Raw genomic sequence first — 14,484 nt, 5'->3', positions numbered from 1 at the left:
TAGTTCTTGAAAGCTTATAAATCTCTCACACATATGGTCTTTGATAAAATAGGGCCATCTAGTGGCAATTGCTTTTTCTGGTGCCTTGTCAGTGCTTTATTGGTCTTCACAGAAGTTACTGTAATGTGTAGCAAATCCTTGACCAATTGACATTTTAACACAAACAACAAAAATTACATTTATATAGCACCTTTCATGTCAGGAGGATGTCCCAATGTGCTGGACGGTAAAGGATTTGCACAAATCATTGGGTTTGTGAGCCACTGTTCTCTTGCTCCACCCTGCTGCTGGTTCGGATAAATACCACACTTCACACATCAGCTCTTGTGGGCTGGCTGGAACACATAAAATTAGGAATAAGAGGCCAGCAGTTCAGCCCTTTTTTCCCCGATCACCCCAGTCCTTGCCAGACTGGACTGGCTGCCCATCCCAGAGAAGATCGATTTCAAGATCCTCACCCTTGTATTCAAGTCCCTGCACTCCTCTGCACCCCCCTACCTCTCTGACCTCCTCTCTCCTCAAAACAATACCCGTTGCCTTCGTTCCTCCGGGTCTGGCCTCCTCCTCGTCCCGAGTCCTCCGAAACACCCTCGGTGGCTGTGCCTTCAGCCACTATGTCCCGAGGCTCTGGAACTGCCTTCCTCACTCCCTTCGTCTCACTCACTCCCTTCCCATTTTCAGGTCTCTGCTGAAGACCTTTCTTTTCACCTTTGGTCACCTTCCCCCCCCCCCCCCCCTGGCTCGGTCCCAGGATCCGTTACTGTGAAGCGTCCTGAGACGCCGTCCAGCGTGGAGGGTGCTATATAAATCCAAGCTGTTGTTGTTTGTGAAACGCCTTCATCTTTCTATAGGAGGTGAATACACCTGGAGCAGACACAGGATGCAACACTACAACCAAGAAAGGGAATGTGGTGATGTGAGCGGTTTGTAAATGCAACACCCTGCTGCTGGTTGGGATAAATACACCACACTTCACACATCAGCTATTGTGGGCTGGCTGGAACACATAAAATTAGGAACAAGAGGCCAGCCGTTCAGCCCATCTAGCTTGCTGTGCCACAGAGCATTCCACAGCTCACATACTACAAATCTCCCCAACACCCACTTCCTGGCCACTGCCCTTAATAGATGTATTACTCTCCCAACAAGTCTTCCCATTTGTCACATAAAAAATCCCCAACTGATTTCTCGTCTAGTTTTCTGAGACGATGTGTTCCATGTTATTGTTTGAGAAGACCGATGGGAGGATATTTCCTCATTGTGACATGGATCTGGAAGCTGCCCATTTTAAGTAAAATGCTGAAATCAGTCCAATTCCTTCTTAGGGTATTTTAAAATCCTGAAGGGAATGCTGCTCTGGATTGTGAGGAATTTTAATAAAAGCTTTCTGGGTGCAGCACTTCAAGCCTATTAACTTTTCCCAAATTCTCGATTTTAAATCTGTGCCATTTATAGCATCTTATCTATTGCGCTGGGAGACAAACACTATTAACCATGCATTCCAAAAAGAGTCAGTATGTTCTGAGCTCACCAGGTTATGTATGGAATGAATTGCTGTACAAAGCAAGTCTGGTACAATTATCAATAACTCAAACGTTTATCCCAGTAAGATTGAAAACAGCCCAATTCTTTCTCAGAGCTTGGCTGTGAGGTTGACCATAGTAACTCACTCCAGTCAACCTTGTCTCCCAGTTGGCTGAGCTTGTGCGCGGTTTGCAACCAGCTATCTGTTCATGTTATTTTTTTGGTCAGCCAAGAATCTGATATATGCAGAAACCCATAACTATGTTTAAGAGTTTCCAAACCAGATTAAGGTCCATATATGCCACTTTCACATAAAAAATTCCCCTACGTCTGTAATGGAGTGCAAACTCTTTGTCTGGAGGGATGCGCACTTCTTACCTAATTCAAGAGAGTATTAAGTGCAGGTTGGCAAGAGCCAAGGCTTAAGAACTTCAGAATATACATCAGAGGTATTGCTGGAGTCTAACCAGCTAAAACTGTATTGGCTGAGCACTGTCTGGCAAACTTCCTGTTGCCTGTCTAGCAAGGTCTGTCATGGTGGAAGAAGTCCTCAATCTAAGAGACTAAGATCATGAGGAGAGAGAAGGTAGAGCCATAAGGTTCATAAGAAGTTAGGATGTAGATGGTACCATTCATCAAACCATACCATACCAGCTGAGCTGCTCTATTCTGCTGGGCTAAACACTTACCCTACCCAATGTAAAAATAAAACTAATGGGTAAATAGATGGGTAAAAAAATTAAAAATACAATTGTTTTTATTTGAAATCAGGAAGCTGTTTATCGTGGTTTTGATATTGTCTTCAATGGTTTGACCATCCAAGATGCAAGATTTTATTTTGCCTTTTTTTTTTAAAAAGGATCGGTTTTCAGTTTCTTCAGTGAGGCTAGCAAAGACTTCTCCTTCCAATCACTGGTTGCTGAACACTGCCTTCCTCTTCTCAACGAATGCAGTCATTCCTTCCTTTTGGTCTTTCTGAAATAAAACATTTGTCAAGGCATCAGCTGAATGCCTCGGAACATAGGGGAGCATTGCATTATCAAAGGTTCAGTGTTTAACTAATCTGTTCGGTTGGACGCTATAATATGCCATGGCATAACTGGAAAAGACAAGGGAGTTTCTCCCAAGCCAATAATCCTCTGGATAAAATGGGTCATTCACTTCATGGCTGTTTGTGGGACATTACTGTGCACAAAATTAGCTGCTGCATTTGCTGACAGTCTCTATACTTTACAATATATCCTGTAAAGCACTTTGAGGTGTCTTCTTGATGTGAAAGATGTTATATCAAATATAAAGATTATTATTTTCTTATAAATTGGGTCATTGACTTCAAGGCTGATTATAGTTCAAGGCTGTGGGCAAATAGCCCGAAGGGCTCACCTATAAATACACAGTCAGTACATGTGAAACGCATTGATGCATTTAGTGTTGTATCAAATGCAAGGAATTTTATGAACATAAGATGTTGTAGTCAAAGCAAAGCTCACTTACAGTGGCAAATGTCATGTGGAACAATCTCTTCTCCAGTCGATTTCCTTCTGTTAACGATAGCTCAAAAGCTGAAATAAAGGCACGTGCATACAGCACTGAGTAAGTGAGCCCACAGGAAGGTTCATTTTTCAATGGTTAAAACGCTGTAGGCCCCAAACTCCACTTAGTCTTGGCCTGTAAGACTATTTTGTCTTCAAATTTTAAGGAATTGTGGAAAATTGCTCAATTCGGTTTGTTCAGAAGCCAGTTCTTTTTAAGAACTAAAGAAAACCTTCTTCCAAATAAAGACATGATTTAAGAATGATTCCACATGTCTGCCTGATATTGAACACAGGAGGTGGAATTTGGGATCCTGTAACATTTAAAAAGGCTGAAGTTCTCACTAGTGTAACTGTCCATCTGTTACTTTCATTTGATGGCCGCAGAATAAGTAAAACCGAAAATAAATAGCAGACAAAAAAATCTAAAAATAACCCAGGAAATTTTCTTCCGTTCTTCTTTTCCAACATATGATTCAGTTAACCTGTACAGCCCTCTTGCCCACAGGTAAAATAATGTAAGGCAATACAGTCTCCAAATTCCCCATAGCCACTGTGAACATATTTTACCAAAAAGTGGAAAAAGGATCCAAATAACAAGTAAAACAGACACACACACACACACAGACATTTTGTCTATTATTATAAGATATAGGGTGAATCAGAAGTCCTTACTCATAGTTTAATTATTAATTGTGTTTTTTTTAAAAGACAATATTCGTAAAGATTGTGCAATTATTACAGGTGTCCTTCACAGTGTTCATTAAACTTTTTGTTACTGAGTTGATTGATGCGTAAACGTCTACATGGCAAGCAGTTTGAATATCTCATATAGATCTATGAGTAAGGACTTTTGATTCACACTTATATATATATATATCCCCTGTGTGGGAGGGGATACATGCAATAAAACATACTTGCAAGTAAGCACTTGCTATGGGCTTTCTGCCTACCAGCATTGACTGCCTCCTTTGCAATTGCGGTGATCAGCTTCGAGTTGCTGGCTATTTTTTCTCCACATTTGATGGCCTCTTCGACCACCTCAGAAACTGGGTACACTTTACTGACGAGGCCTTAGAAACAAGTCAACAAAAAACAATTTTTAATTGACAGCCACATGGTTGGTTGTGCTTCAAAAGAAACTGAAAGGAGGAATATCCTGTATAATTATTTTAAAGAAATCACTCTTTAGTTTGCTCCTGAGAAAACATCGCTCAACTCTCCATGTTTAACTCAAGGGCCACAAGAGAAATTTGGGGGCTTTTGAAACCCTTTAATTAACACTAGTCTGCACGTTGCAAAAGTACCTTTTTACTAATCAATCTAATCTTTGAAATGAGTTTAGTGGAGAAACACTACCATTGGATGATCTTTACTCTGTTGCACTAATTTATTGAGCAGAGAAAGGTTCAGCTGAAATCATGCACTTGTTAGGTAAGAACAGATCAGAAACTGTAGAAACTAGTCAACACCCATACCTGCCTCTTTGGCTGTTTGAGCTGAGATTCGATCTCCAGTGAGAACCATTTCCATGGCGAGTGACTTCCCCACTGCTCTCGTCAGCCGTTGAGTCCCACCAGCCCCTGAACCAAATGAAACCATTGCAAGCTTTAGTATTTACACCAGTGCCTTGTCACCAAAAAATCAATCGCTCGCTCGTGCCTTAATCCATTCCCTCATCGGGATGGCTTGTGTTTTAATTAACTGGGAGGATATTGCCTTTATTATTCATGTCCCCAGTGAAATGGTTTTCCTGAACAATTATAGTACAGATCTCAGTGGCTTCACATCATTGGTTTGGGACTTTAAAACAACAACTGTGATTTTTGTTGTTAAAAAAAACGTAGTGAAAAGTCACCTTGGCAGCATTCTCACCCCTGGGGCAAGAAGGTTATGGATTCCATCCCCACATCGGCACTTGACCTCAGTCTAGATTGACATTCCAGTTCAGTATCTAGGGGAATGCTGCACTGTCAGAGATATTGCTCTTTGGAAGCAATGTTAAACCTGAGTCCTGTCTGTTTGTTCTTCACACGGATGCTAAAGATCCCACTACACTATTGGAATAAAGAAGGCGATTTCTCCTGGTGTTCTGGCCTCAGATTAATTTCTGTTTCTCCTAGTTGTGGCATCTTCCTGTGTGTAGTGATTGCAAAAGGCAATCACAACACTTCACTGCAATTACTGCAAAGCACTTTTGAGATGTTTCGACATAAAGAAGCTCCATAAAAATGCAAGTAAATGTTTTCCTTGAACACAGTTTGGCATTTGTGGAGTCCTGTAGCTCAGTGGTTAGAGCACTCGCTTTGCAAGTGAGAGACCTGAGTTCAATTCCAGGCAGGGCAAAACCTTGGGCAAGTTTCCTTACTCCACACGCCTAATAATAATCTCTCCAAAAAAACAAAAACAACAATAAATTGGTCATTTTCAATCTACGACTGTTTGTGGGACATTGCTGTGCGCAATTGGCTGCCACGTTCGCCCACAAATATACAGTCAATTCACTTTACAGTGTGTTCTGTGAAGCGCTTTGGGACGTCCTCCCGACGTGAAAAGCGCTATATCAAATGCAAGGATTATTAGTATTATTATTATTATTATTGGATGAGCTCCACTTGCAAGAACATCATTACAGCTGCAAACAATAAAATCTTACTATATATCAGACAAGACACATAGTTGTATCCAATGTTCTCTCACTGATCTGGACCTGAGCTTAGGAACACAGGAAGAACAGGAACAGAAGACCATTCAGCACATTGAGCCTGTTCCACCAATTTATTAGATCTTGGCTGATCTTTTATTCCTAATGCCCTGTCATTTCACCATAGCACTTAATACCCCCATCTAATACCACGTATCTATGTCTCTAACAATAGGAATAACCAGCACGTTGCAACTGTACACTGACGTTCAATCTGGCCTTCGATGGCTGAACTACTGACTCAAAAGAGGGAGGCAGAATGTAGGAAGCCCCAATGGAATGATCATCGCTGCAGGAGTTCAAAAGTTTGTTTTTAGGCCAGTCCAGTTGGGCAATCTCTCGTGTGTGGTAATATGCTCAGGTAAAGTACACAGCCAACCCATCCGTAATCTTCACAGTACAATCTCAGCACTGATGCAAGACTCTCAACACAAACGTTCTATAACCCTCAGCTGGTTGAACGGTTAGAATAGTGCAGAAGGGAGCTCACTGACCAGGATATGCAGGGGACTTGATATTTATTCAGTAACTTATTGATTCAAAAATTATTGGTGTCATCCTGGTGACACTCTTGCCACTGGGTCAGATGGTTATGTGTTATAATAATAATCCTTACATTTGATATAGCGCTTTTCACATCTTCTTGACATCTCAATGCGCTTCACAGAATAGACTGTAAAGTGAATTGACCATATATTTGTGGGCGAAACGCGGCAGCCAATTGCACACAGCAGTGTCCCACAAACAGTCGTGGATTGAAAATGACCAATTTATTATTGTTTTGTTTTGGAGGATTATTACGTGTGTGGAGTAAGGAAACTTGCCCAAGGTTTCGCCCTGCATTGAATTGAACCCAGGTGTCTCGCTTGCAAGGCGAGTGCTCTAACCACTGAGCTACAGGACTCCATGTGTTCAAGCGCCATGTTGGGACTTGAGCTCATAAGTCTTTGCTGATACTCCAATGCAGTACTGGGGGGGTGGGAGAAGTTTAAAGGAATCTGCATTGTCAAATGCAATGTTAAATTAAGGGCCTGTAATCCCCGTTACCCTCTTTCAAAAGAGTAGTTTTTGGTCATAATATCAGCAATGATGCTGATCAGCCTCAATTTATACATCAATGTGGCCACTTTAGGACTCTTGCTATGAATCAACAACATCTTGCATTTATATAGTACCCCTCATGCACAGTAGTATCCCAGATCACTTAATCAGTGAGCGGCAGCACACGTCCTACACGATTATGGACAAGCCTCAAAAATGCCAGGTAGCAAGTGCTGTGGAGCAGTCGTCTAATCTCACTACACTGTAGTGTAACTGAACCGGTGTAAGGCAATGCTGTAATAATCAACGAAGTGTGTTTACCCGGAATAGTCCCCAGCAAGATCTCCGGCTGTCCAAACTGGGCCTTTTCTCCTGCGTAGATGATGTCACACATCATGGCCAACTCACAGCCTCCTCCGAGCTGTGGAGAACACACAAAAGGTCAAAGTCACGATGGGAACTCCTTTACAACCTTTTCTCAGGGGTTGATGTATTGCTTTCTCGCTACCCGCCCCCTCCTCGCTGACCACCACCACCCCATCTCAACCCAAGCACAGGTTTACGCTGGGGTGACCAGTGATTATTCTTCACACATGAACCTGAATTGTTGAGTGTGGGCAGAAAACTCCAGGACCACTGCTGTCTGACAGAAAGTCTCGTCAAACAAAGTCTGAAAGGGAGGTGGAAGCCGATTCGATAACAACTTTTAAGAGAAAAGTAGATAATTATTTGAAGAGGACAGTTTGCAGAGCTATGGGGAGAGAGGGTGGGAGTGGAATTGATTTGGATAGTTCTTTTCAAAGAGCCGGCACAGACACGATGGGCCGAATGGCCTCCTTGTGGGCTGTATAATTCTATGAAGTCCTGGATGAGAGCTAACTTTCTACAGTTGAACGTCAACAAGACTGAGGCCCTCCTGATTGGCTCCCATCAGCGCCTCTAAACCTCAGGCACTGGCAGGAACACCATTCACGGATGCACACTCCACCTCACTGAGCTAATCCAGAACCTTGGCGTTTTGTTTGACCCTCAACAGTCCTTTCCCAACTCTTCCCTCCACAAGCTGCAGATCATCCAGAACTCTGCAGCTCATGTTCTCTCCCAAACCAGGCTCCTACCCTTTGGAACTCCATCCCACAGTCCCTTCACTTTGCTCCCTCCCTTGCCTCCTTCAAGGCACATCTCAAGACCCTCCTCTATGACTGTGTGTATGTGTGGGTGTGTGCGGGGGGGGGGCCGCGGGGAGCTACTGGACTGTGATCAGAAACTGAAACCCTGACGTACAAGATCACCAGATTTACAAAGGTTATTTGGCCCCCATTCAATCTCATCCTTCCAAAATACCCACCTACCACGCCCTTATCACAACACAAAGCTGCTTTCTAAAAGAGTCCAGTGTCCTGGCTTCTACCACCTGGCAATGTATTCCAGTCATTGATTACTATTTAAGTGAAGAAAAACTTGGTATCTGCCCTTTCCAACTCTAAACCCGTGTCCTCTTGTTCTACTGTCTTACAGCATCCTGCAGTATTGATCTGGGTTTACTTTCTCAACCCCATTTAAACTTTTACACACATCTGTGAGTTCTCCTCTAAGTCGTCTTCTTTGAAGAATGAAGAGCCCCAGCAGCTTGTTTAATCGTTGCTGATAGCTCATTTCTCTAACACCGAGGATCAACCTCATTGCTCTCCTCTGCACTACCTCTAGGGTAATTGCACAATGTAATGCATCAATTTTGTTTTATTTCCAAAGTCGGTTGCTGTAAAATTTAATTAAGATGATCTGACTTGGTTACCAGAGTAAGTATATAAAAGCAAGAAATGCAGGTGGAACTGAAAAATAAACAATAGGGAACACAGGGATAAAGAGTTCACACAACACCGGGATGTAATGACTTTCAACACATAACGTTCAAAAATAAAATTGCTCATTCACTTCATGGCTGTTAGTGGGACATTACTGTGTTTGGCTACAAAATACACAGTCACTATACGTTACACTACATCCTGTGAAGTATTTGAAATCGTTCTCCCAACATGAAAGGCGCTATACCAATCGTAAGGAGTTTTACGACTGTTAAATAGCATGCAAGTGGACTGTTTAAACGGCAAATGTTTGTGCAACACATTCACATAGCGATATGTCGCTACTTACAGCAAAGCCGTTCACAGCAGCAATTACTGGCTTTTTAGCCAACGTCAACCTGTTCCAATGAGAAAGGAAGTTTCCTCTGTAACATTCCTGGAATGTTCGGTCCTGCATTTCCTTGATATCAGCTCCAGCTAGTAATACAACAAATAGAGTGGGGATTCAGGCACCAGGACAACACACCCATATGCACAATGCAGATACACAATGCACATCAATAGACATTATGAGAGCAGAGCCCCACCAGTGTATGAAATTTCAAACAGCGCAATAATAATCGTTGCATTTGGTAGAGCAACTTATCAGATCGTTGAGACATCTCAAAGGGTTTTACAGAATATACTGTAAAGTCAATTGACTGTATATTTTTTAGGCGCACAGCCAATTGCACACAGCAGTGTCCCACACACAGTTGTGGCTTGATTGACCAAATTTTTTTTAAAAAAAAAAGGGATTATTACCCCCGGAAAGTAATCCTCCAATCGACTAACAAACAGGTTCCTACTTACTGCTAGGAAAACAGAGGCATATGGAGTAAGGAAACTTTCCTAAGGTTTTGCCCTGCCTGGGAATCGCTTGAGAGGCAAGTGCTCCAACCAATAAGTTACAGGACTCCACAATATACACTATGATGAGGAATGACAGCTAGTCTACACGTCTGTATTCACTGCGTGAGCACGTGAGTAATTTGTATATTCTTAAGCATGGTGATGGGTTTCACAGGTGTCAAAAATAAATCAACAGTTATCACATTGCCTGAACAACTACCTGCAAAGGCTCTTTCACTGCCAGTGAGAACCATGGCTCCTATCTCAGGATCGTCTTCAAAGGTTTCAACAGCCTGGTTCAGCTCTCTCATCAGCGAATCACACAGTGCGTTCAACGCTTTGGGCCGATTCAGCTGGATAAGGCCCACATTTTGTTTCTCTCCTTTCTTTTCCACTATTATGTATTGATATTGGCTGCCTTCAAAGAAAGCAAAAAAAACATGCAGCACATTACCACATTTTTCTTTTTACTGCAACTTTTCGATTGGCTGTGCAAATACACACTCATGTTAACATTAAACACAACATTCAGGTATGTAAGCAAACCAGGTCAGACTAGTTACCGATTAACATACAATTTATTTTATTTAAAGCCAGCACTCAGTCTAATGTTTAAACCCAACACTAAGTCTAATGCTTAGTGAAGAGAGGGCGAATGAACAACCTTAATGGGCTACTGTATTAAGTTGGTACAGAGCTCTCAAACATAAGAAACGCAGAGCCACTGCTTAGAAAGAGTCTGGAAAGTTTCCATTAGGTTTGGGGGAAAGAATGCAACATAGCTGGTTGATTCTGGCTAAACAGTTAGATCTTCGAGACGTCTCAAAATGCTTCACAGAAGATACTGTAAAGTGCATTGACTGTATATTTTTTGGGGCGAAACCCAGTAGCCATTTGCGCACGGCAGTGTTCCACGTCTCTGTATGGAGTAACAAAATTGTTATTTATTTTATTACCCCCAAAAAAGCAATCCGCCAATCAACCGGGTTACTGATAGGTAAACAGAGGCGTATGCCGTAAGGAAACTTGCCTAATATTTCACCTTGCTTGCGAATCGAACCCCGGTCCTCTCGCTTGCGAGGCGAGTGCTCTAACCAATATGCTACAGGATTCCACAAATGATAAGACAATAATCCTTACATTTGATATAGCGCCACCTCCCATCAGCGAAAAATCTCAAAAAGCTTCACAGGACCTGTTTTTACTGTAAAGTGTAGTGACTGTATATTTGTAGGCAAACATGACAACCAATTTGCGCATAGCAATATCCCACAAAAGGCGTGAAGTAAATGACCAATTTTATCTGGAGAAATGTTAGCCAGGACACCGGGAGAAACTCCCTTCTCTTTTCGAATAGTGTCATGGTTTCAACATTCACCCAAGAGGCAGACGGCACCTCAGCATAATATCCTGTCCAAAGGACGGCATCTCCAACTAGCAGTACTTCCAACCCCCCACCCCAAAAAAAACACACTGGTGTCAGCTCAGACATGCGGCTTGAACCCACAATCCACTGACTTAGAACGAGAATGTTACCGACTGAGCCAGACTGCCACCTAATGCAGGAATTATAGACCGTATTGTTAAATTATATTTGGGGGGCAGGCAGATTGATTAGTAGAATTGGAAGGAAAAAAAACATTTTGCTTCTTACTCCTATCACCATTAGATGATGGGCACAGTCAGAATCAACCAGCTGTTTTGCATTCAAGTCAAAATGGAATGCCTTCTACTGTGATCATTTAAAAATAGTCCCTAAAGTGCAGCAAAAGAGCCCATGGGGTCCTGTGCTTCTGTTTCAAAAGAAGAGTCAGATCAGGATCATAGCAGTCTGACCGTCCTTTTGTAAAAGATGTACTGGAGATTACCGTCATTATTTTTCTCTTGTAAAACTACAAACTGCTGAGGATACTGACAGACTTCCATCTGCATTTTATTTTCCTACCATGTTAACGTTTTGATCCATTCCACTGCTAAAGAAATCCTGCAGTGCTTAACACAGAAATGAAGCATTTTCCACAATAGGCAAATTTATAAATCAAGCTACCCCAGCCTGGGGGGCTAAGAGGGGGAGTATCATGTGAATGTATCTCAAAGTCAGTTTTCATTAGTTGAGAATATGCTATACATTACTCACGGGTCTGCAATACAGTTCAGCCTCGCCCAGCAGGCTTGGAATCTGTTTAAACCCCTCAGAACAAGAGGCCATCTTTGGATTTTTAAATAATAATCCTTGCTTTAGATATAACGCCTTATAACATCGTTAAAACTTCTCAAAGAGCTTCACAGAATATATTGTAAAATAATAATAATAATAATCCTTGCATTTGATATAGCGCTTTTCACGTCGGGAGGACGTCCCAAAGCGCTTCACAGAACACACTGTAAAGTGAATTGACTGTATATTTGTGGGCGAACGCGGCAGCCAATTGCGCACAGCAATGTCCCACAAACTGCCATAGATTGAAAATGACCAATTTATTATTGTTTTGTTTTTTTGGAGGGATTATTATTAGGTGTGTGGAGTAAGGAAACTTGCCCAAGGTTTCGCCCTGTGCCTGGAATTGAACTCAGGTCTCTCACTTGCAAAGCAAGTGCTCTAACCACTGAGCTACAGGACTTCACTGTATCCAAAATGGATTGTCTGTGTATTTTGTTGCCAAAACGCAGCAGCCAATTGCGCACATCAGTATGTTACAAACAGTTATGGATTGAGTGATTGTTTTTTGGAGGGATTACGACCCTCGGAAAGCGATCTGCCATTCGACTAACAGCTAGGTTCCTACTTACTTGCTGGGTAAACAGAGACCTTTGGAGTATGGAAACTTCCCTAAGATTTTGCCCTGGCCGGGAATCCAAGTCGGGTCCTCTCGCTTGCCAGGCGAGCACACTGACCACTACGCTATGGAACCACGATAGAAAGAGATGAGAGAGAGAGCAGCCTGCCTTAGGCCATGGCTACATTGTCATGAAGAGTGAACTATACGTTTGCTGATATTAACTTAAAATTAAATTACATTTAAACTTTAAATTTTGTGACTAAGTGTAGTGAAGGCAGGAAAACTGGATTATAAATTACTCCAGTTCCTTTGCACCGACCAGAGTAGATGCAGAGGGCTTTCATAGATTTCCGGCTGGAATAGCGTTAGATAAAACTCACGACTGTGCCCAATTTTCCTCCTGGCACATGGATTAATTAGATCTGGAATTGCATATGACTCATTGTCACGATCATCGGCATCCAGCTCTGCTTACACTAAGCACATGAAACGCTCACCCATGCCTTGCTCACCCATCACCCTCACATAAAGAGATTTACAGCACAGAAGAAGCCCATGCGGCCCATCGTATCTGTGCTGGCTCTTTTAAGCGCAATCCTTTCAGTCCCATTTACCTACCCTTTCTCCAATACCCCTCTTACGATATTTAGATCAAAATAATCCTTGCGTTTGACATAGTGGATCATTGAGACGGCTCAAAGCGCTTCACGGGATACACTGTAAAGTGGATTGACTGTGCATTGTGTGGGTCAAACGCAGCCGCCGGCCGCGCACAGCAAAGTCCCACAAACAGCCGGTGGGGCGAGATATTCGGAATCTCTTAAATCCGATGTGTCGCTGGGAATCATTTTCAAGATCCTGATTTTCAAAGGTTTGCGGTAGTTTTCCCCAGCCCACACCCAGCTCCAGTGTCCTGCTTGTGCCCCCACTCTCCCACCCCTGGGTTGGCATCCAGCTGCTACGCCCTCGTGATCCAGGATTCCCTTCTCCAAACTGCTTTGCCTGTGCACCTGCCTCACTCTCCCTGAGCCACGTCCTGTAGCTCAGTGGTTAGAGCACTCGCTTTGCAAGTGAGAGACCTGAGTTCAATTCCAGGCACAGGGCGAAACCTTGGGCAAGTTTCCTTACTCCACACAGAGCCTAATAATAATCCCTCCAAAAAAACAAAAAACAATAATAAATTGGTCATTTTCAATCCACGACTGTTTGCGGGACATCGCTGTGCGCAATTGGCTGCCGCGTTCGCCCACAAATATACAGTCAATTCACTTTACAGTGTATTCTGTGAAGCGCTTTGGGACGTCCTCCCGACGTGAAAAGCGCTATATCAAATGCAAAGATCATTATTATTCAGTGAATCCCTTTGAGATGCTCTTCCAAAAAAAATAATATATATATATATATATATAGAAATATACATATATATACATAAGGCAAAGCTGCTGCCAGTGGTGCAGCAAAATAACACTCAAGGCTGCAGAGTGCGAGCAGAGCAGAGCTGGAAGGTCATTGCCTTCGGTGCGGGTCAAAGCCAATGCAAACGCAACAGGGCCCCGGGAGCGTGAGAGCGCGCAGTGAGTGAGTGAGTGAGTGAGTGAGTGGGAGCCGTGGCCTCGGCACAGAGAGAGGGGGAGAGAGGAGCCGCAGCTCAGCCTTACCTGCGCCGTACCCTCGGGCTGCAGTGAGTCGGACCGGCAGCGCGGAGGGGATCTGCAGTAAACGGATTGCGCTTCTGCACCGAGAGGACATCGCTGCTATTTATTTATTTGTCTGTGTCTGTCTGTCTGTCCCGGACACTCAGCAACAAATACTGCACAGCGCCCTCGCGAGAGGTCTCAGCTGCCAATCTCACTCTCTGCTCCACCTCCTCCTCCTCCTCTCCCTCCACCTCCTACCATTTGTTTCCTCTCTTTGGCACTTGGGTATAATTAACGCCAAACAAACAAACAACAACAACAACAAAAAATACCTCTCCCCCCCCCCTCCCCCCACTCTGCAATTTTCTAATATTTCTCCCCCCCGCCCCCACCCACCCCGTCTTCATTTCAGATTTCCCCGCGAGACACGCACGGTTCGCACCGGTTCTCGGTATTAATTCGTTCACGGCAACGACGTTACGTTTGCAGAGCGCCTTTCACGTTCGAGAGGACGTCCCCGGGCGCTGATTAATGAAGCTTTGCGTCCGATGTCACGATGTAACGTGACAC

At 43.3% G+C, this 14,484-nt stretch overlaps 1 protein-coding gene across 1 annotated transcript; it reads right to left on the bottom strand.

Moving 5' to 3' along the window:
* Positions 1-2,267: 2,267 nt before the first annotated feature.
* Positions 2,268-14,059, bottom strand: echs1 (enoyl CoA hydratase, short chain, 1, mitochondrial). The gene is given in 8 exon segments (NM_001292195.1): positions 2,268-2,499; positions 3,019-3,086; positions 4,010-4,129; positions 4,535-4,639; positions 7,123-7,222; positions 8,956-9,083; positions 9,718-9,915; positions 13,936-14,059. Coding segments are annotated over 8 exon segments (876 nt in total). The 5' UTR covers positions 14,027-14,059; the 3' UTR covers positions 2,268-2,433.
* Between the last annotated feature and the right edge of the window lie 425 nt (positions 14,060-14,484).

Source organism: Callorhinchus milii, unplaced genomic scaffold, assembly GCF_018977255.1.
Source record: "Callorhinchus milii isolate IMCB2004 unplaced genomic scaffold, IMCB_Cmil_1.0 Scaffold7, whole genome shotgun sequence".
Taxonomy (NCBI): Eukaryota; Metazoa; Chordata; class Chondrichthyes; order Chimaeriformes; family Callorhinchidae; genus Callorhinchus; species Callorhinchus milii.
Note: the sequence above shows the minus strand (reverse complement) of the source record. Positions and strands in the feature narration are given on the sequence as shown.